This window comes from Ambystoma mexicanum, chromosome 5p, assembly GCF_040938575.1.
Source record: "Ambystoma mexicanum isolate Mex_15411 chromosome 5p, UKY_AmexF1_1, whole genome shotgun sequence".
Taxonomy (NCBI): domain Eukaryota; kingdom Metazoa; phylum Chordata; class Amphibia; order Caudata; family Ambystomatidae; genus Ambystoma; species Ambystoma mexicanum.
In genome coordinates this window covers 687,815,347-687,838,387 of record NC_090930.1, presented here as the reverse complement: position 1 = coordinate 687,838,387, position 23,041 = coordinate 687,815,347, and the positions used below count along the sequence as shown (strand labels likewise).

The window sequence follows — 23,041 nt, the reverse complement described above, 5'->3', positions numbered from 1 at the left end:
AAAAGTTTAGGGTTTGACACATGGAGGGAAAATTACATACACATATGAAATCCTTCCTAACACCATGTCCCCCCCCCCACTTCTGCACCCCCATTTGCCACGCTTTTACAGCTGTTTTACAACTTATTTGGATGATGAGCACCAGAGATTCGCTAGTAGTGTGCAGTCACCTTTCCTGGCAGTTAGCTCTGTGGAGAAGGAACAAGTTACTTACCTGTAACTGTTGTTCTCCATCATGGGTCTGGCATGGATTCACATGCTCATAAATATTCCCCGTCGTCAGGCTGGGAATCCTCGGTAAAGAAAAAATCAGTACCAGTTTAGTTTCTGATCTGTCTTTCTTAGTAGTAACCAATCACTGATCTCTGGGTCATACTGCCCCCAGCCAATGACTGCCCTCTCCCTAAGCCCCGCCTCTGGCAGCCATCCTCAGATTTGGTAGCACGCCAAGTGGCAGTATGACCAAGTGAAGAGCCGCAGAGGGGTAGGTGGGAGGGTTCGCATGTGAATCCATGCCAGACCCATGCTGGAGAACAACAGTTACAGGTAAGTAACTTGTTCCTTCTCCAGCATGGGGTCTGGCATGGATTCACATGCTCATGAATAAAAGAATACATAGCAGTATACACATGCACAACCACGGGAGGTGGCAACAGGCTCAACATTAAGCAATACAACAACTCAACATCAAGCATCTCTTACCTCCTCACCAGGCTCACCTTAAGCGAACAGGTTGCGCAGCACTGCCTGGCCGACCCTGGACTCCTCCCTGGAGTCCCAATCGACGCAGTAGAATGTTGTGAAGGTGTGCGTCGACCTCCACGTAGCAGCCCTGCAGATGTCCAGCAGGAGCACACCAGACAAGAACGCCGTGGTAGCAGCGATCGGTCTGGTCGAATCGGCTCTCGGACGGCTGGGCATCGGTCGGTTTGCCAACCGGTGACAATGCATGATGCAGCCGGAGAGCCATCTGCAAATGGAAGTCTTCGAGAGAGCCTTCCCTTGATTCACAGACCCAAAGTTCACAAACAGTTGTGACGTCTTCCGAAAACTCTTCGTGCGGTCCACGTAGAACTTCAGCGCTCTAGCTACATCCAGCGAGTGCAAAGTCCTCTTGGCCGGCGTCGAAGGCGACAGGAAGAAAACTGGTAACACCAAGGGCTCGTTGAGGTGGAAGTCCGACGGCATCTTGGGCATGAAGGAGGGGTGCGTCCTCAGCACTACCCTTGTGTCATGAAAAGTCAAGTACGGAGGCTTGCAAGATAGGGCCTGAATCTCTCCCACTCGTCGTGCAGAGGTGATGGCCACGAGGAACACTGTCTTCCATGACAGGAACTTGAAAGGCGCCAAATGCATAGGCTCGAATGGGGCTCCCATGAGCCTGGTCAGCACCACATTAAGCTCCCACGCCGGGGCAAGGGCCTTCACCGGCGGGAATGATCGGAATAGTCTCTTCATAAATTCCTTTACCAGGCGATGAGACCACAAGGACGACCGTCCCGCAGTCCTGGTATATCGGGAGATGGCAGCCAGATGTATTTTTATGGAGGCGTGAGCCAGTCCAGCTTTGGCCAGCGACAGTAGGTACGGCAGCACTTGAGGGGCCGTAATCCGCAGTGGGTTAATCTTCTGTGCACGGCACCAGACAGAGAACCTCTTCCATTTATGACCGTAACACTTGAGAGTTGAGGACACCCTGGCTTTTGCAAGAACCTCTCTGCAATCAGCTGGGATATCGTACCCTACAAACTCTAGTGCGGCAGGAGCCAGGCCTGCAAGTTCAGCGACTGTGGGTCGTGATGGAGAATGGCGCCTCCTTCTCTGGAGAGAAGATCCGCGTCCGCCGGCAGCTTGACTGGTGGGGACGATGACAAGTCCTGAAGGTCCGGGAACCAGATCTGCCTCGGCCACGCCGGTGCAACGAGGATCATCCTGCACCTGGACTTCTTGAGCTGGTTGATGAGGCGAAGCAGCAACGGCAACGGAGGGAATGCGTATAGAAACAGGCCGTCCCAAGGGAACGAGAAAGCATCGCCCATGCTCCTCGGCTGTGGGAACCTGCTGGCGAACCTCTGGCACTTGGAGTTCGTCGCCGTCGTGAAAAGGTTGATCTGGGGTTTGCCCCATCTTTGGAAGAGTCGATCCGCTTGGTCCTGGCGCAGTTCCCACTCGTGGCACAAGCACAGCTCCCTGCTGAGTGAGTCCGCAATGGTGTTTTTTATTCCTGCCAGGTGGAAGGGAACCAGAAACATCCCCTGGGCGACGGCACAGTGCCACAGATCCTGGGCCTCCTTGGATAGGGCAGGGGATCTGGTGCCTCCTTGCTTCCGTATATAGAACATTTTGGTGGTGTTGTCAGTGAAGATCCTCACCACTTTGCCCTTGAGGGACGGAAGGAACGACTTGAGAGCCCAGAACACTGCTCGGAGCTCCAGAATGTTGATGTGGAGAGACCTCGCCTCTGGGAGCCAAAGGCCTCTTGCGTGGAGGTCTCCGGTGTGGGCCCCCAAATCCCCAGAGAGGCATCCGTTGTCACCGTCTCCTGAAACGCCGGGATCTGAAATTCCGTGCCTGTTGTGAGGTGAGCACGGATGCCCCACCATAAGATCGCCCGACGGAACTCATCGAGAGGGATCCTGTCCTCGAAACAGACCCTTGCTTGAAGCCAGCGGGCGTCGAGAAACTCCTGTAGCGGACGCATCCGAAGTCTGCAAAGGGGTACAAGATAGATGCATGAGGACATCATCCCGAGGAGGGACTTGATGGACCTCACCCTGGCAACGTCCGTGGCTAGCAGGCGCCGCACCTTGCCCAGGATGGTCTTGGTCCTCTCCTCTGAAGGGGAGGCCAATTGCTCCACTGTATTGAGCTTCGCTCCCAGAAACAGTACCATCTGCGATGGAACCAGGTGGGATTTGGGGTAGTTGATGGCGAACCCCAGCTCTGTGAGCAACTGGACGGTCCTCGCCGTGTGTTCGACGGCGAGTTCCCTTGTCCTTGCCTGGATTAGCCAGTCGTCCAGGTAGGGGTATGCGTGGATCCCCTGCAGACGCAGCTGCGCCGCCACTGGTGCCAGGCACTTGGTGAAAACCCTGGGTGCCGACTTTAATCCGAACGGTAGTGCCCTGAATTGGTAGTGGCGTCCCTGACCCACGAACCTGAGGAACTTCCTGTGCCTTTTTACAATAGGGATGTGGAAGTAAGCATCCTCCAGGTCCAAAGACGATAGGAAGTCGCCTTCCTCCAGCTGTCCCAGCACGTGCTGAAGGGTGACCATCCTGAATTTCTGCGCCTTGATGTACTTGTTTAAGCGACGCAGGTCCAGGATGGGGCGCCAACCGCCTGTCTTCTTCTTGACGAGGAAGTACCTTGAGTACACTCCGGAGCCCCGGAGCCCTCTGGGGACGAGCTCGATGGCACCTTTCTTGAGCATCGCCTTTACCTCCAACAGTAGTTGAGGGACGTGATTCTCCTTCCTGGCCACGGGAGGAATGCGAGGGCACTTCTTTTGGCATTCCAGCGAGTGCCCGTTGGCCAGGGTGTCCAACACCCAACGGTCGGTGGAGATGGACTCCCACACGCTGACGAACTTCGTCAGCCGGCCTCCCACCGGGGTGCTTTCGTGGGGGCCCGACAACCCGACCGGGTCAGTCTTGCTTGGAGGCGGCCTTGCCGCCTTGGCCTCCTTGGCGACGGCGGCGGGAACCCCCTTGCTTGCCGCAACCCCTGTAGGCCTCCTGGGAAGAGGAGCGGGCCACCTGGCAGTAAGTGGAGGAGCCACTGCTGGATCCTTTGGAGGCACCCTGTCTGCCTCCGGAGCTCCGAAAGGGCCGCCGCTGTTGAAGCACCCCCAGGGCCCGGGCCGTCTCCGAGTCGGTCTTGATGGCCTGAAGGGACTCATCCACCGCCTTACCAAAAAGGTTGTTGCCGTCGAAGGGCATGTCCAAAACCCTGTTCTGGACGTCCTGGTGAAAGTCTGTCACCTTGAGCCATCCTCGTCTTCGGAGGCAAACTCCGTTGCCCAGTTGGCGAAAACCGGTATCGGCAACTGCCTTCCTCTTGGCCTCTCGCCGTTGGTACAGAAACCCCTCCATTTTCTGTTCTTCAGGGCAGAGCTAGAAGAGCTCGGATGCCCTGGTTATCATGGCGTGGAAAGAGCCAATGTCGTCGGCTGGAGACGCCCCGGAGGGGGGGGTTTCGTGACGGGTCCGGCGAGGGGGATGAGGGGTCCACCGGTCTCGCCGGCATGAAGGGCGGAGCGGGGTGGACTCTCCTCCGCTTGTTCGGAGGGCTTCCCAACGAGCCTGGTTCTGGATCCTCCGTCAGGGTCCGTGGTAATCTCGTCCTTATCTCGGTGCATAAGGATTGGATTGCCAACAAAATGGCCACTGAGCTATCCTGGGGCTCGGGCAATGGCTTCGATGGACGGGATGGCCGCTCCACTGGGCCCTGTTCGTCGTCGCTATCTTCGATCACGTCAGCGGGGACCGCCCCCTGGGATCGAACCTCTCGTTGAGGCCTATGAACCTCTCGTTGAGGCCCTTCTTGGTTTCCACCAGTTCCTCCTCAGAGGCTGATTCCGAGTCTGTAATAGCCACCGGCCCCTCCCACCTCTTTTTCAGCCAGGGGATTCACGGGGGTCTTAGCAATGGGCTGGAAAGAGGAATCCCTCCACGGTGGCAGGGATACTCTGGGCCCGGAGGGCGTTTCCACAGGCATAGTCTCAGCCGGCTTTGACAGGGTTGCAGCGACCACTTCGGTAGAGGCCTTTGCCGGATGGATCAAAGCCCTCACCACCTTAGGTGCGTCCTGGGCCTTTGCCTTGGGGGGAGGGTCAGCGCCTCGCTCCCCCTTTGAGACCGACCGGGTCCGCTCCAGCAGCCTTCCTCTTCCCCGAACCAGAGCGCTGGCTCGTGGTCGAACCGAAGAGCCTGACCTTTCGGCGCTCCCGGTGCCCGTGGACTCGCAGTGCTTGGCCTTCTGTTGGGCCCCCGTCGCCGGGGCGCCCTCACAGGACTTAGAAGCCCGCTCAGACTTCTTCGCCTTCTCACCTGCTGTGTCCTTCTCCAGCCAGGCGGCGAGGCGGGAACGACGATCTTGTTTGGTCCGTTCCAAAAGGTTCTTGCAGAACGCACAGTCTGTCTCCACGTGAGTCTTGTCCTCATGAAGGCAGTAGAGACATTGCGAATGCTCGTCCTCCTTGAAAACATTCTGTAATCCGCATCCAGGGCAGCACCTGAACAGCTTGGATCTGGGCGTCGAGCTTCCCTTGTCTTGGGCCATGTCCGTTGAGGTAGGCCGCAGATCTTCCGGAATCCTGCAAGAAGTATAAACTCGACGAAAACTTCACCCTCGAGGGACGTAGAAGAATTCCGAAACTGGTTCCCGTTATCGGAAGTCGAAACGGTGGAGCTTGAGGCTCGATTAAACCGAAAAAGAGAAAATCTCCTGAAAAAACGTGAAAACGCAGTAAAAAAAAAAAAACCTTGAGAGCTAAACACGAGGACTCCCAACACTTGAGCGTGTGGTAAAAATCTGAGGATGGCTGCCAGAGGTGGGGCTTATGGAGAGGGCAGTATGACCCAGAAATCAGTGACTGATTACTACTAAGAAAGACAGATCAGAAACGAAACTGATACTGATTTTTTCTTTACTGAGGATTCCCAGCCTTACGACGGGGATTATTTATGAGCATGTGAATCCATGCTGGAGAAAAATATGATTCAATGAACACCCCAACAACCAATGCCCCATTTTGATAAACGTGTGCTTTGTTTTATTAGAATAGGATATTAAGAACTGTTCTGATGTCTGTAAGACTTAGTTCTGTCCAAGAAAAATTGTAATTCTCCATTCATTTCCAGAAGATTATGGGGCCTACTCTCTTGACTGTTTGGATTCTGGAAGAACTGAAAGAAACTTTGTTTAATTTGGAAACTTGACACAATCTTTGGCACACATCGAGGGTTCGTCCTCAATACCACGTTGTGCAATGAAGACTTTCAGAAAAGGTTCATGTGATGAGGCTCTAACAAAACCTTTGACATGATTGACAGCCTAAACACCACATTCCACAGAATTTTTTTTTTTTTTTAGATTTGAGGAGTGCATCGGCTGAAATGCTGCACCCATTAGCGTGGGCAAGAACATGCTTAGCTGCTACTACAGAGCTGGTTTGTCCAATGGAAGAAATCTGTGAAGAAGACCCGTCAGAAACGTCTTTACTACGGGAACTGTAAACAAAGTCATGCCAAAGCATCTTCCTGAATCTTGCGATGAATGACAGGTGACCATTGATTCATGAGGTACTGCAATCCAGAGAGGGCTAGAGTCAGCAGGCTGGACAGCATCTCTTGTGGCTGGCAATGAATCAAATGCAGGTGTGGTGGCTATCTATTGACATTGTTGGAGAATTTTCGACAGCCCTCTGGTGTGGGAAGTTAAGCCATCTAACCTAAAAAGTCATGACAGGGTTTCCAAGCAAAAGATACTCTATCAAGTTGTAGCTGTGGCAGAGCAGACCGGTTTAGCTCCAGGGAGGACGTAGGTTGGTAACACTGCACTGGTTACTGAAATAATAAACTAAGGTCACACAAGGAACATTTACTGTGCACACCATATATTGTGTAGAGGACGTGTGACAGATTTCCATTTGGCAAGGGCTCTGGCTTTTTATTGAATAAAATGATGTCGCTAATTCCATCTCTGAAAGGGTAATCTGCTAATCGGATTCCTCTTTCATAAACCCCATGCCAAAGCATGTATCTGGGTCCTGCTGCATCAGTATCCCGATTTGCAGCCCCTGCTCTACCAGTGGCAGGTTCAGATGTCGCAGTTGCCCATTTGACATCTGCAGTGACAGACAAGTCTCTGCAGCACACGGACTGCATTTAAGATATACCTCCCTGTATCAAAACTATGATTATAAGTACTAGGGTGGTGTGACAAACCTTGTTTTGAGATGGTGCTGGCGATTGGTTGTTGACCAAAGGTTGTAGCAGTTCATTCTTGCAGTTTGTGGATACTTGTGTAGGACGGACTCCTGACTTCTTGTCATCAAAAGGATGGTTTTGGGTCTGGCAAAAACAAAAAAACATGCCAGGTGAAGGTGAAACAAGAGCTGATGCGCGTTTCGACCGTAGTCTTTATCAAGGCAGAAGAGTGGTGGTTGGTCCTGAATAGGAGTGGAGTGCCTGGAGATGCCTCCCAATGATAGAGGGCGATGGGCTGTATAGCCAATCTTGTTTCACCTTCACCTGGCATGTTTTTGCCAGACATGAACCATCCTTTTGATGACAAGTCAGGAGTCAGTCCTACACTATTTCAAGTATCCACAAACTGCAAGAATTAATGGCTACAACCTTTGGTCAACAAACAATCGCCAGCGCCATCTCAAAACAAGGTTTGTCACACCACCCTAGACCTAACCCCGGGGAACATTGGAGTTCTGGTTCCCTGACAAACCATGCACCAGGACGCAGGTACTATTATGCCCATCAACTAAAGCCTTGCCGGTAGCGCAGGGGACCGCCTTTCCTTTCAACTCCAACCAACGAACCTATGATTATAAGTAGCCCATGTTGGTGGCAGGTAAAACTCTAAAATAAAGCAATCCCCAGTTTAGGCATGGTGCATGACACTACTTACGATGAAATTGGAAGTTGCTTCCATGATTTCACACATATCAGCTCCTGTGAACCAGCTCTGCTGTGGAAGGTGATGTTTATTCTGGCCAGAAGGGCAGACTTGACAAATGACACAACAGGAACCTGAATGGCTATGCCTCTTTGATCTCTTTATGAGGGTAGGTAAAGCCCTCCACTGGAGACAGCCACTGCTGCCCTGCGCCCAGGTATGAAATGAGCACACCCATTCAAAGGGGGGTAGTCTCACACTAGAATGCTGCATTTTTAAAGGACTTTGCTCCTACTGAGAAAGGAAGGGGGCAGGTTAGAGTAATCAGGAGGACACTGTACAGTGGAAGGAAACTTCCACCTTTTTGTTTCGCTCTGCCCCACTCTCCCTCATGTCCCCTCCACTTCCTCCAGGGAAAAGCATGTTGGGTGTGATGATGTCAGAAAGGCACAGTCGACTTCTTTCAAGAACAGGGATTGTACCACTAAGGCAGGCTAGCTTTGGTCCAATCACTTGTGGAAATGTACCTTTAAAAGAAGGGGTGTCTTTGATTAATTCTGGACAACGCTCAAGAAGGATTCACTGGACCTCTTTTGGGAGAGATGTACTTTCCAAAGCCAACACTGAGGTGAAGGAGCAGTCCAGGGTAGAGGAAAGTGTAGTGATTTAGGTTTCCATGTTGTCTTTGCAGAATGAGTAGAATGCTGAGTGAGTGATATGGAATCTTGCTGGTGAGAATGTTGTTGTATGGCTGAGAGTTCTGAGTGAGAGTTGGTGAGATGTAGCCTACCTGGGAGGATGCCGGTGCATGTTTGCCTGGAGCTCGGATGAACTTGACATATGAAACATAAAAGATGTACTGGAAACACATTAAAGGAACAACTGGAACATCAAGAGATGTCAGAGTCATCACTGGGAACCCAGAGCTTTACAGAAAGCTCTGACCCACACCCAGGGCACATTGGTGGGTGACACTTGCAGTGGACCAGGACCAGGACCAGCCACTCAGCGCCAGAATCTCCTGTATCTGGGAGAGCAGACCCTGAACATGCTCTTCCTGTCCTAGAGCCCCTGAAGTGGGGGGTCTTAGCTTCTGGAGGGCGACATAAGTGAAGGCTCCCCATTCTTTTAGCCTCACCGCTAGTTGGATTGAGATCTAGCTGCATTGATGCAGAGGTATCCCTCCAGTGCTAGACACTCCTCCAAACCTTCACACATTTTTCTCATTGAGCCGCTCGATGCTCATCGGGCCCTCACTGAGCCCATCACCTGCTAGGATCAACCGGGACCTGACAAACAGCTGGAGAGCCACTCGACTACTCTAAACAGGGATTACACCCTGACACGACCCTACCTTGAACTGCAGCTTCGCCGAAACGCACATCGGAGCAACAGGATCAGCATTTCGGCAACTGCTGCCTGGTGACTTGAACCGCCACTCATCGACCCTTCCCAGTGGTTAAAACCAGACTTGACCGGACCTCAAAGAGACCCTGGTGTTCGCCTTCAAGCCGCACAAAGCTACAGCATTTGAACCCGCTAGATGCCCGCTTTCGGCTTGAGACACCCACGATCCACCGTACCTGAACTGAGCTTGATCCAAACACACCATTTGCTCAAAGCAAAGGTTGGACCCCACTGAACCACTTAAGAATCGAAGCAAGATACTACTGACCAATAACTGCCTCCTTGGTCCATTTGGGCCCTAGAGACTGCTTAGGTCACTTTGGCACCCTTTTCAACCAAGAAACATCCTTTTTAAGAACATTGTGGTTTACTTGCCTTACGCCCCTGATTCATTACTCAAGGGTTCATCTTTATGCTATCTTTGCTTATTCTCTGTGCTTACCTTTGGTGTGGGTTTTGTGGAGTGTTTTGCCATCTAATTATTTTTGCAGATGTGTTTAATTAAAGTATATCTATTTTTTTTACAGAACCTTGATCCTTTCTCTTTATTTTCAACTGTTATACTTTGTTGTTTGGGTCACAACTGAATCACATTTGTACCTGTGACAAACCAAGAGTATTCGCCCCTTCTCCCCAGGGGGAGAGCAACCCCTGGTGAGGCTAGTGGTCTGGCAAGTGAGACCTCACTGGAAGGGACTCCCCTCTAGACAAGGACTCATTCCCATGAGGAACTTCCTATACCAACACAAATATCTGCTTATATGGCATCATCATCTATACTAAATCAAAGGTATTCTTTTCTATTGACTTCAGGTAATGCTGGATCAACTAGGAAATCTGAAGCCAAACCGAACGCCAATTTGCATTCTGACATATTAGTAACTGAGACAAATCGATAGAGAGGAGAGGAAGCCATACACAGGGGAAGCCCTCTGATGTAGCTACGCCTATGCGGGGCGGAGCAGTGAGGAACAGTGGAGCCTGTGGTTGTCAGTGAAGGAGATAAAGCCAGATGAGAATGCCATAAGACTGATGCTGCAAGCAAGGCAAATACGTTGCCAGAGACCGGCCATTGCGTTGGCATGACCACGGGAGATCTGTAGTGGGCCTGGCAAACAACACCGAAACCAAAAGGATCAGGAGAAGCAAAATCTCTCACAAGACTAACGATGCTGAACAGCCAGAGTTGACCACACGTTCCGAGCGACTCAGGAAGACGGCAACAGAACCAGAGCGAAGCCACCCAGTCTCGACGCCAGACCAGAGGAATTTAAACCCCCGGGAATGAAGGTACTGGGGTAGAGTGAGAGAGGGGGAGGCAACTGACTACATACTAAATATGAAATGAAATATAAGAATGAATGTGAAACCCTGAGAAACCAAGAGTGTGTGTACTGGGAGGAACATTGTAACATTCTAGGAAAAGGCTGTGAAAGCCATTCAATATTAGGCTTAGGTGCAGAGCCCAGCATTAGAAGAGAACAAGAGAGTGGTAAACAGGTGAAAAGGCCCCAAGAGCTGTGGAACCACTATAGTGAAAAGGAGGAGCAAAAGAAACCAAATCCTAAAAGAGGCAGACCTCAGTACACGGACAGCTTAAAATTGAAAACAGGAAGAATCATAAAAGACTAGATTCAGAAGGAAAATAAGACTCACACAGTAAGGTCCTCAGAAGTCTGGCAAATACCAGGCAATATTAACAGGAAATGTGTACTACAGGAGTTCATTAGAAACATTATGAGAGTACAGCCGAATATTACTTATTGACTAAGTTTGAAAATACAACAAATTTTTCTTGTGGAGAAAGCCCTGGACCAAATGTCTCACAACCAGCAGGCCAAAAAGGGAACGTGCCAGAGAGAAATCAAACTGGCAATCTTTAGTTATTACTTTTAGTGATAGGGCAAGTTACAAGTAAGGTTTTGGACTGTGGATATTTCATTTTGGACTCTTACTGACATACTAGCACCATTATTTAGTTATGTTAGGCAGGCACTATTCCCGATAGCAGTAGAGCAAGAAGGTGTGGGTGGAGAGTAGTGTGGAGAGGGGAGTAGTAGTATGGAGAGGTGTGGGAAGTAAAAAGTAGTAGTGGCATGGAGAGGGGAGCATAGCAGAAGACTAGGATCCAAGGGTCGAGGCAGATAGTGGAGGGAAAGGGAAAAAAAACATTGGATGGGGAGAATAGTAAGTGCAAGGGAGAGAAAGGATAGATGGTGGGTGGAGTAGTAGACAGGGGATTAAGAGAGAGAGACAGAAAGATGTAGGGAGAGGAACAGTAGGGCGTGGAAGGAAGAGACCAAGTGGGGCCAGAGTAGGCGAAAGGCACAGATCATTGCAAATTACTTTCTTTGGAGACTTCAGGGTAGGGACCATCTAGATTGTTCCCAGGGGGAGTTCGAGAGATAATGAATTTGTCTTTAGGCCATCACATTTAGTCAGACAAGTTATTAGATAGTAGGGGGTTACCAATCCCTAGTGACAAGCCTGGTTTTGAGGGACACATGTGCTTGGGTGGGAATGGCCACTAGCGAGCCCCTTGACAAAACAAGCAATACAAAACACTGTCTTTGAGAGTTGGTGTGTTCTTAAGGCCATCTATGACAGTATAAAAACAATAAAGGGCCATGAGAGACTCTACCCTCTCCTAAGCTAAATGTATGCCTGCTACATGGTGGTAGGCACAATACATACAGGGTTAAGGGGCAAGTAGAAAAAGAGAACCCGGAGAACAGTGAAACACATTTACGGAGTCATGCTCTTCAACCAAAATACCACATGATTTGTCACAGTAATTCCCCATCACTCGTATACAGCAGAAATAATACTAATCTATACCATGCAGGAAAAATACTACATGTAGCACCGGACGAGCTAAAACTTCTGTCTATTATAAGACTGTAGAGGCCCAAGAGGGACGCAGTAGAAAATGGCAGTGTACAGGTAAAATACCTTTTAAAGTCATTTTAAAAGGCATTGTAAACATTCCCCACAGGAATAGACCGTACCAATCCAATAGATACAGCAGCAGTTATAGGGATAAATCGTGTACGTCTGTTCTACCTCACAGGTACAGAAAAGACAGCAAGCAATCCCAGGGAATACCAGGGGAGACCCTTTCAACTAAATCTCTCCAGGTCCAAGCCACAAAAGGCCCAGGAAGAAAGGAAGCAAAGCAGGATTTAGACCAATGTAAGCAAATGGCAAACCGCAGAACAAGGAGGCGGCCTGCCAAACCCACAAAAGTGGACCCAGGGGACACCTAATGCTAAATCCAAAGAATAACCCACCAGCTTGGAGCCAAGTATTCACTGCAACAGTTTTAGAGAACTAGGCATAGGCACAGCAAAACAAGTTAGTGGAATTACAAGATCCGGTTACCCAGGGACCTACACCCCAGACCAACGACTACCTAGATGACCCAAAATAACAACAATATGTCATTCTAGGGATGATGTCCAAGCAGCTAGGGGCTGATGCAACTATGGATAAAGCAAAAGGAAGATGCATAAACCCAACCAAGTGGCTTTGGACAGCTCAGAGGGCAGAGCAGCCAGCAGGAAACAGACTCATCTGCAGCAACAATGGAGGCAACCCATGACGGCCAATGCAAAGTGCAAAGGTGGGGTAGTAATGTCCAATTAACCTTCTGGACGATGTGAGCCTATCTTGAGGCGCTATGACCAGGCGGATAAAATCAAAAGGAGGCCGAAAAACAGCCCAGAAACACTCCCAGAACGGACCTCCAGCCCACCCAGTAAGAAGGGCCAGAAGGATAAGGAACAGCCCAGGAATGGTGTCCTGTAGCCAAAATATGAAATCTGGGCTAAGGTATAGGACCCAATGCTCAACCAGTATGGCCAAACCTGGTCCTAAATAACCAGGCACACAGCTTTGTGAGGAATTCCTCCAGCAATCTAAGTAAGTAAACCAGCAAAATCCCAGCAGACATGAGGAATGGCCACAGTCTAACAAAGATCTACCCATTCAATCATGGGCTGGTCTAACCCAGTCCTCCAATCGCACAAAAGGCAGACACACAAAGGTTTGGTGGCCAGCCAATCAGACGTGTCCTAAAAATTGGCAAACAATCAGGGCCACCCATATTAGCCTGTCTAGGGTAAAGGACCAGAGTCAAAACCACTACAGAGGGTGCAGGGCAAGGTTCAGATTAAGTCCACTTTTTCATAATGGTCATTTTAGGCCTTCTTCATGGTTTCCCCAAACAAGGTAATAGTCCTAAACAAAATGGTTGAGAGTAGAACCCTCAACACTAATGTCTACTATAAAAGGCACACCTGGCTACAAATGGAGTCAAACTGGCTGCCCCACTGAAGCCAAAACTAAAAATTACAGCTGCCCACACCCTAATCCACAGTACCAGTTTAGAGTAATCTCCTCGTGGCCATAATGGTGTGCTTAAAAAGCACCCTCGTCCTAGGAATCATATGTGCTACCATAAAACACAGTAAAAAGGATTACAGAGGCAAAGTGACTTCAATAGATGTCACTCTGACCAAAATAATTCAAGTCAAAAGATCCTACAAAAAGAAATGGCAAAAGTAGTTTAGAGTTCTCATAAAATTGGATGTCAGAATCCTCCAAAATGGAATTCTTCCCTACCACGCATGACAGGACCTCCTTGTTGGGTTCAGACGATAATGGGCCAACGGTGTTGCATCACTGCTAATAACCGCAGACCCACTTGGCCCCTTGGTGGCGATGCCATCAAAGAAATATAGTTGCTTTGCTAACACTGGCAGCTCCATTGCCTCTTATCTCAATGATGGTGGCATCAACAATGGTCGTGTTATTTTTTGATACAGGACTCTATGCTGGGCTAACGGTCACATTTTTCAAACCTACAGAGTGTTGCAAGGCTGATCTGAGGGTATTGACCCCTCTCCCACCCCCCCCCTTCACTGTAACACACTCAGCCTTCCTTTTCTCTCCCTTAGCAGTGCAGTACTTGTAATACTAGACCAGGAGCCTCATCCTGGTGGTGCAGCCTCAATATAGTTTACTTAGACGTATGATTTGTCCTAGCTAAAATTTTGGCTTATGCATTTTTGGAGCAACTTGATTGTCACAATTACAGAGCTCTCACACACTGACAGGCAATCTTCTTCAAAATCTTCTAAATTAACTGCCCTCACAGCTATGTATAGATGTGCAGGAGCTCTTCTTAAGGGTTAATTTACCTGAGGTGGAAAAAGAATCTGAAAGTATAACTGCAAGGTGTAGAAATAGGGTTGGCAGCAGAGTATCATAATGGCCTAGAAGTGCATATGCTCTTAAACAAGACTATGGTTTAACAATGGAAAAAAAGAAGGGTCATTTGTTCTATGTTAATAGTGCAAAAATGTCCAAGGCCCCAGCCTGAGAGGTGACAATATTCAAAAGTATTAAAATCAATAAAATAACCAATACTGAAGATCTCTTGGTCCAAGACATACAGGTGCCACAAGCTGCAAATGTTGAATTTTGCTGCTGAGGCTGCAACGGAATTGCGGGGGCCTACGTTGATCCAGCATTGCGGAAAAGCACTGGATAGATCCGGTGCTGATTGACCCATCACAGGAGCCAGCAGTGGAAACTGCTGGAGAAGCATCTGTAGTGGAATCTCTGATGAGGCCCTAAAATTAACTCATCATAACTGACAAATGCATAAGCCCCTTGAAGCAATCCGAGAACCTGCAACCTGTGTTTTGCGACTTGCTGCCCTTTTCCCTGCCTAAAGGGATTGTTAGCCAGACTGAGCAAAAGTAAACTTGGTGTTGAACATTGTGCCTGCAGGCTATGGCAACCCGACTCGGAACACAGCCTAATAGAGACTTTGAAGACCTTGCCCCAAACTATGGTACAAGGAACGGGCCCTTGCACCCAATTGTCCTTTTGAAGGGTTATCTCAGCAGCAGGTATGGTCCCAGGCTCCACAAAGACCCTTGGTGTCACCATTGGTAACAGCTTGGGTAGGATTGGGGTTATACTCAATAGTGCAGTGGCTAGACGCACAAGTATCATTAAGATCCCTCCCGGACACAGAGGGCCTCAATTCAACTCCGGTGGTAGCCGTGCTGGTAAAAACGGCAGGCCGCCGCCAGAGTTGTGTATTTTTCCGGCACCTGGTAATGGGGAATCACCGGGGCATTACAGCCCCGGCGGTCCCTGAAGCCAGGCATCGGAAACAGTTATTCCCCATTCCCATAGGACTCAATGGGAAAGGCTGTAGCACCGGCACCATTCATAATGGTGCTGGTGCTACCGTCAAGGTCTGCGAGCGGGTGCCTTTCCGCCTGCCAGGTCAGACCTGGCGGGTGGAAGGGCATCCGGCCCGCAAACTTGTACTCTGCCGGTCCGGTAACAACGGTGCCGGTAAGCCTACCGGTACCAACGTTACCGGCCCGCCAGGGTTATAATGAGGCCCAGATTCCCGCTTGAAGGAGTCACCAAGATAAGGGAGTCAAGGGTGCCTACCTTCTTTCTCGCTCTTTGCTGCAGCAAATTGATCAATCAGCAACCTGGAGAAGATCACTGACGAAGGATTTCTGAACTCTGACCAGGAGGGGCAGAGGTTCAGAAGGCCAACCTAGTTTCTTGGAACAGGGTAACCTCTGGAGACAAGCCAGACCAATCAGGGTAGCTATGGCAGGCGGTGAAGACTAAGTCTCAGGAGGGGTAAGGGTGACTGAGGGACCTCAATGAGCATAGAGAACAAGGACACTACAAATTACTGCAGACAGGTGTTATATCAAAAATATAGACACATTTATTACAAGGCCTTAACAGACCATAGCAAAGAATCACAGTAACACTAAGACCAGGGGGGTCTAAAGGGGTGACTGCACGAAATATGTCGACAACCTAGATGGGAAAAAAGCAGGCAGTGGAGTTGATCTTTAGGCCCAGTTCAACATCAATTATTCACCTAACTAAGAGGCAGTCCAAGCCCCAAGAAGAGGGGAGCCTTGTACTCAATAGTATATGTAATGCAAATGAATGCAGTTTTTCCAATGGGCAAAACAGGGTCTCTTCAGGGAAGGTGGATGAGGCGATGAAGAATAGGTTCCCACTATTCAAGAAGAACCTCCACTTGAAAGCAGAGACAGTTCGAGAGTTTGGGATGTAGTCGCTATTTCGCAACAGCGGTGGACAGGAGGAGGGCCCCCAAGGGCCACTTGTGCATAAAAATGGGATCTTGCGCTAGGGGCCACCGGTTGGGGTATTGATTACTCACCGGTCCCTGATGCAAGGAGACCCAAACTTCGGCAGGTCAGTCCACTTCGCTTGCAGGTTCGAATGCAGCAGAAAGGACGTCTCGGCACCTTTTAGTTCCTGAGATCCAGCGATGATTCCCAAATGGGACAGTGGCGATTTCTCCGCTCCGGGTGGATGAATCGACCCAGTTTCACTGCAGCAGGCTTTAGGGGCAAGAGGGTCACAAATGCAGCGGACTTTCAAAGGACGTTGCCGCAGCAGGGCAACACGGTAAGCACGTTGACTCCGGTCCGGGCGCCGTTGTCTCACTTCAGACCTGGGAATGCCAAGTGTACGAAATTCGGTGTGAGGGTGCCGTGGACACAGAGCTAGCAGTATACCAAGTTTAGAGGGCCTCCTCGAAACGACGGCGGCGACACAGCAAAGATCCTGCGTAAGCTGGTCAGCCCAGCGACACTTCTGAGAAAGCTTACTTGCAGGGTTTGGTGAAAGTGCTGAGAATAGTTGGTCCCACTTTTCCAATGGGTCGAAGCGTCTTCGCAGACCTTCTAGGAGGACCAGATGCAGAGGGGTCCCACGGGACGACAGCGGGCTCAGGGTGCCAAACCTTCCAGCGGGTCACCAATGGTTCCTTGACTCAGCTTCGTAGTTGCAGGATACTTGGATCCTATCCTTTGTTCAGTGAAAACTCAGGAGATTGACCTGGTAGTGGTGTTTTCAGCCTCCTCTTATCCAACGTTCCCTTTGCGCCAAAACGGAGAGGACCCAATGGGAGATCTGCTCACAGGCACTCAACTCCATACGTGGACCAATCACAGACCACATCGGTCTCAGGCATTCAGGGCACTCCAGACCTTTTGGCACCCAGGATGTGTATTGGGACCAGAAAACTTTGGGATTCGCGGGAAAGTGCATGACCAAATAAGGACTGGCCTGGGTCGACTCGACCTGGGGAAGGCGAAGGGGCAAGATGGCCAAAGGACAGGACAAAGAACCGCGTGGCATGGCCATTTTGGAGCCAGTTCACCCATTTGTGCCAAACGTGGTTAACATGGCAGGAAAGGGTTAAAGATAATGCCAAATGATAGCTGCCACCAGTCCTGTCCATGACACATCTGCACAGTTCATAAAAAGTCCAGCGAGAGTATCTTGGGCCTTTGGAAATGACTATAGACCCAAGTGTGCTGTAAGGTAAGATACAATGCACACTTGTTACATGTTGCACAAAAGTTGAAACATGAGAAAAGGACTAAGGGACACAAAGACTCCCAGTACTGACTGTCTTAAGGGCATGTCCGTTTCCCCATTAAGTGTGAGCGAAAGCCCAGATGAGTGCAGCTGAAGGCTGTGCTTCTCTGGCGTCAATGGTGTCTAAACAGCAGCAAAACGTTTGGGGGTTGACACATGGAGGGTAAATTACATACAACTATGAAATCTTTCCTAACAATCACCTCCCACCTCATTTCAACACGAGGAGAAAAAGTGCTGCAAGCGGCACAGACGTCCCCAGTGGTTGTTCGAGCGCACAGATTCCAGACCGAGCATGTGGAAAGCCACCGCCAAATTCACAACAAAAACGCTAATTTCCCCAACATACATTCCAAGAATTAAAAATATTAACAGGGGACAAAAAAAAGAGCAGGAAAATAAAACAAAATCCCACTGGTGCACAGGAGTCACTTCACATTGATGAAGAGACGGGGACTGACTCGTGTTGCAGGAAGACTGAGCCATTATATGTGTAGACATGAAGCCACAGCACATGCGTGTATATTGAGCACTTTTCTCTTCAAACGGCTCTGGTCCCCTCACATTGGAACCCCTCAGCAGTATGGAGGGAAGGGGACCGGACATAGGAGTCATTTTGAGAAGGTAATCTATTCTCGCTAATTACCCTTGCTCACTAAAAACCTCTTTCAGATTCAGTAAGTAACTTGAAAATAAGCACACAAATTGCATCTGTTACTAGTCCCCTTGCAAATTAAAAATTCTAGCTTCCCATCGCTATTCAGACACCCAAAAATGTGTTTAGCGTAAATCATACCAGAGTTTTGATCAATCCACTGTAGTGAGTCCATATGCGCATTTAAAATCTTGCAGATCTGCTGAAGCTGAAAAGAAAACAATATAGCTTATTTTATGAGAATGGGAATATTAATTACATTTCAATGAATCCATACAGTATTACGGAACAATTTTCAGTTGATTGGTCTCAATCTCTTTGGGAGTTAAAGTTTCTTTCGGCCAAGGACAGTAGATTCAAATAATCCAAAGAATAAAGCATATATACAATATTTCATGAAGGAACCATGCAACAGTGAGTACATTTAAATCTGAAATGCGATGCTAACCAAAATAAATATATAAAAGACGGTATGGATGAAACATGCTCACAAGAAAATGGCACTGCAATGCTCCACCACAATTGTTGAAAGTTACATTTAATGTGACTGCACTTCGTCCATATCTTCTTCCTATTCACAACCTGTGGTTCCCCTGCCACTCAGTAGAGAAAGGTGCATCTCATGGCTGTTTAACCATATCGGTAGGAATCTTCCACCACCACCCATTCGTGCATATACAGCCGTGACGCTCATACATCAGGCAGATGGTCAAATTGGTTAGCCCCTCCAATGAATATGAATGAATTTCTGGAAGATGGTCCATTAGTAAACAGCCATTTATTTTGAATTAATTTCTCAGTGCTTCACAAAAATATAGATCATTGAAATGTGAATGTCCACAAGATGGACTGGGTAGGGACATTGGAACAGAAAACAAAAAGGACAGTACAGATTAACAAGTCAATAATTTACAGCAGTGTTGACTAAATTATGCAATTCACAATAGTTTCCCATAATTAACAGATGAAAACGGGGTGAGGATCATGGCTGGTGGAGAGCGCCGGAAGATGTCACTGTATGTTTCGGATTCCCCTAGAGAAATGAGGAGCTTTAAAGCACATTGAAGTCCAGAACATTCGTAGCATTCTTAATGTCAGGAGGCATGGAGATCCAGAGGTAACGACAAGGAGGTAAAAAGAGTAGCAGGCAGCGCAAGTGAGGTGGACTTTAGATCATGGGAGTGTAAAAAGGAAGCATCAAAATATGGAGTTGGACGAGTAGGGGGAAGCCAGCCCATAGTTAGATTTATAGAATAGGATAATTAATTTGGTTGCAAGGAGAGTTAGCATGATCAAAAGATGGGTGAAGAAAATGCAAGCTCCAAGCAGACATGTGGTAAAGTTCAGGACTCTGACGAGAGGGGTAAAGGAATTCAGTGGGAGTCCCATGAGGAGGCTGGAAAATAGTCCATCCTACTGAGAACAAACATTCGGGATCAGGCATTTCACGGATTAATAAGTGAGGCTGCGACAGATTTTGCGGCCATTGAGAAGGCTTAGCCTACCTGCTTGGCAGTGAAGAAAATACATGATACACTTGGAGTTCTAGGCTGGTATCAAAGAGGCTATGAGCTTTCAGAGTGAGGATCTTGGGGGTATGGCATGGTGAGAGAGGGATATAGCAGTAGGGAGAAGGGGTGACTTTAGTGAGGCAAGACACACCAGGTGAGGATAAAAGCAAATTTATTGGGACACGTATCAGACATATAGTTGAGACCCCCAACCAGGACAGCATCAGATCTCCAACTGCCGAAATACAATACATAACAAATCCTAAATTCCATAGCAGTGCATTGTGACCTCAACCATGCACAGCCCAATGACTCCATATAAAGAATGCTCATCATCCCCATGGCAACACTTGGCATTCCCCTAGCACAGTAAACCCATATATACAACACATCCCCCCCCTTATCTGAACAAAGCCTAAAATTAATAACAAATGAAACATAACTTAACTGGGTATTAACATAAAAAAATGGAAATATCAAATATAACATCAGCAGACATTGCACTTTTGACATATCACAGGGATGATTTAAGACAATTACTTTCTTATCTTTGTAACTCTTGACAAATTCCAAATTTGGTCGCTTTCGGTCCTAACGGCACCTTTGTACACTTGGACAACCTTGACAGGATACGAATACAACAGATCCCCTTTCTTGTTTATTACGGGCTTCTGTATTCTGATCCAATCACCCACCTCAACAATTGTTACTTTCCTCTTTGGGGTCTTCTCATTCATCCTCTCGGCCCATTTACCCTTTCGTTCTTCCATTCTTTTTTTTACTTCCTCTACAACCTCATTGGTTTCCCTCACTCTTCCCAACCATGCCGGTGATAACACAGTGTTACCTCTTCGCCCTCTCATCAATTCGAAGGGACTTACTCTCGTTTCAGCATTGGGGGCCATCCGTAAAGCATACAAACGCTCTTTGACTGTTACTTTACGATCACCACCACATGCGCTTGCTCCTCGAATACCATCCATTATACAACGGTTCATTCTCTCAACCATTCCGTTCCCTTGTGGATAATACAAAGCAGTCTTCTTGTGCCGAATTCCACATAAAGATATTCTTCAAACAACTTACCCGTGAATTGTGGCCCATTGTCTGTGAGAAGGGTCCTTGGCAAACCCTCACTCTCAAAAACACTCTCTAAAAACTCCACAATGGATTGACTTGTAACATCCCTCAATATTTTAAACTCCGTCCACCTTGAAAACATATCTATTAAGACAATAATAAACCTTCCTCGTCCTCTACCCATATCGACAGGGCCCAGAATATCAATGGCAAGATCTTGCCACACATCTTCCGGTACACAACGCCACACAATGTCTTTCTTACTGATTGGACCACAGCCGAAAGATTCTTTCCTGATTTAATGCACACTACACACTCACCAACGACTCTCTCGATTTCTCGATCGCAACATGGCCACCAATAATCAGCCTTTATAACATTCTTAGTCTTGGATACACCCACTTGACCGCAATGGGCAATTTCCACCAGCCTTTTTCTCAAACTCCCAGGAACAACCAACTTGTCCCACCAATATAATACGCCATCCCTCACCGACAATTCCAATCTTACTTCCCACAATGATCTCTCCATTCCCGACAACAATCTCTTTTCCGGCCAACCTTCTCTGACGAAACCCATGATGCGTCTCCACATATCGTCAGACTGCAGAGCTTCAATCCACTCTTCTCTCTGTATCACCCTTTCAGTGGTCGCAAATACCATATTACCAACATCACCACACTTTTCACTCTCTTCATCATCACTACTATCCACCCTTAACCTCGAAGCATAATCGGCTTGTACATTGCTTTTCCCAGGGACAACTTCCTTATTGAATTTAAGGCATTGTAACCTGGTTACCCAGCATGCAACTCTTCTTGAGACTTTATCCAGGCCTTTACTTTCAAAGATTGCCTTTAATGGTTTATGGTCAGTTCGCAAAGTGAATTCCTGACCCCACACAACATTTTTCAGTTTTTCAATTCCCCAATGGCACGCTAGGGCCTCCTTTTCTATAACTGAGTAATTAAACTCAGCCCCTTTCAACATGCGTGAAGCATGTAAAACTACATCTTCCATACCATCCGCTCCTGCTTGGTACATAACCACTCCAATCCCCATTTCGCTAGCATCCACCGATAAGATAGTCTTCTTCTTGGTGTCGTACATAGCCAATGGTTTCGCCATATCAATTTTCAATTTTATTTCTTCAAACTCCTTTTGACAAGTTCTATCCCAGTCAAACTCAACACCTTTCTTTAGCAGAGCTCTCAAGTTTATTACTCTATCCGCAAAATTTTCTTCAAAACGATGGTAAAATTCTATGGTACCTAAGAATGACCTCAATTCTGCCTTGCTTTTCGGAACTTGCATTCTTCTTATCTCATCAACCAAATCCTTCCTGGGTCTAAGACCTCCCTCAGATATTTCATGGCCCAAGTACTCCACCGTACGAGTGCAAAAGACACACTTTTGACCACGTAACGTAATTCCCCGCTCTTTGAATATCTTTAGAACCACCTCCACTTTTTCCCTCAATGCCTCTTCGGTTTTCCCACACACTAACACATCGTCCTGGAAGCACCAGACATCTTTCTCTCCCTTTAGTAATTTGTCCATCAGTTTTTGAAATACAGATGAAGCAGATATTAGCCCAAACTGCATACGTCGGAATTGATAAACTCCTTCATACGTAATGAATGCAGTAAGTTTTCGCGATTCAGTATCTAAATCTATTTGATGGTATGCACTTGCAATGTCTAGCTTCGCAAAAAACTTAGCATTACCAATTCGACCCAATAATTCACCCATATTGGGTAGTGGATGTCGATCAGCTATGACACACTTATTCAATTCTCTTAAATCTATACACACTCTTAATTCACCACTTGGCTTCCTTACGACCACAACCGGGGAAATCCACTCTTCGGCCTTGGCCGGTTCAATGATACCCGCCTTTTCCAGTTTCATTAGTTCGTCCTTCACAGCATCACGCATCGTCATAGGTAATGGTCTCAGTTTCGCACACACTGGCTTACTCCCATCTCTTAGCGTAATTTTGTGCACCATACCCTTCAGACAACTTACTCCATTAGTGAAGACTTTGGGATATTTCGTTATCAAATCACTGTTCACATCCCCCACTCTACTAGGCCCTCTGACATTTCCAATGTTAAGGACTTGTTCTTCGCTATTAGGGTCCAGTTTGATGCTCAGACCTCTTTGTTCTCTCCACCCGAGTAAAGTTTCCCCCTTCCTTGTAACATATATTTTGCCATAGGTCTTTCTCCCTTTGAAACTGAAGTGAGCCATGCAGCACCCAATAGCTCTATTTTCCGGCCATTGT

At 48.1% G+C, this 23,041-nt stretch overlaps 1 protein-coding gene across 2 annotated transcripts in view; it reads right to left on the bottom strand.

The window, feature by feature from the left end:
• The window catches only part of NUP62CL (nucleoporin 62 C-terminal like), a 724,508-nt gene that overhangs the window by 71,344 nt on the left and 630,123 nt on the right, over positions 1-23,041 (bottom strand). For both annotated transcript variants that reach the window (XM_069613059.1, XM_069613058.1), the window contains exon 12: positions 18,305-18,371. In XM_069613059.1, the coding sequence (XP_069469160.1) occupies positions 18,305-18,371 (67 nt within the window). The remainder of the gene's footprint in view (positions 1-18,304; positions 18,372-23,041) is intronic.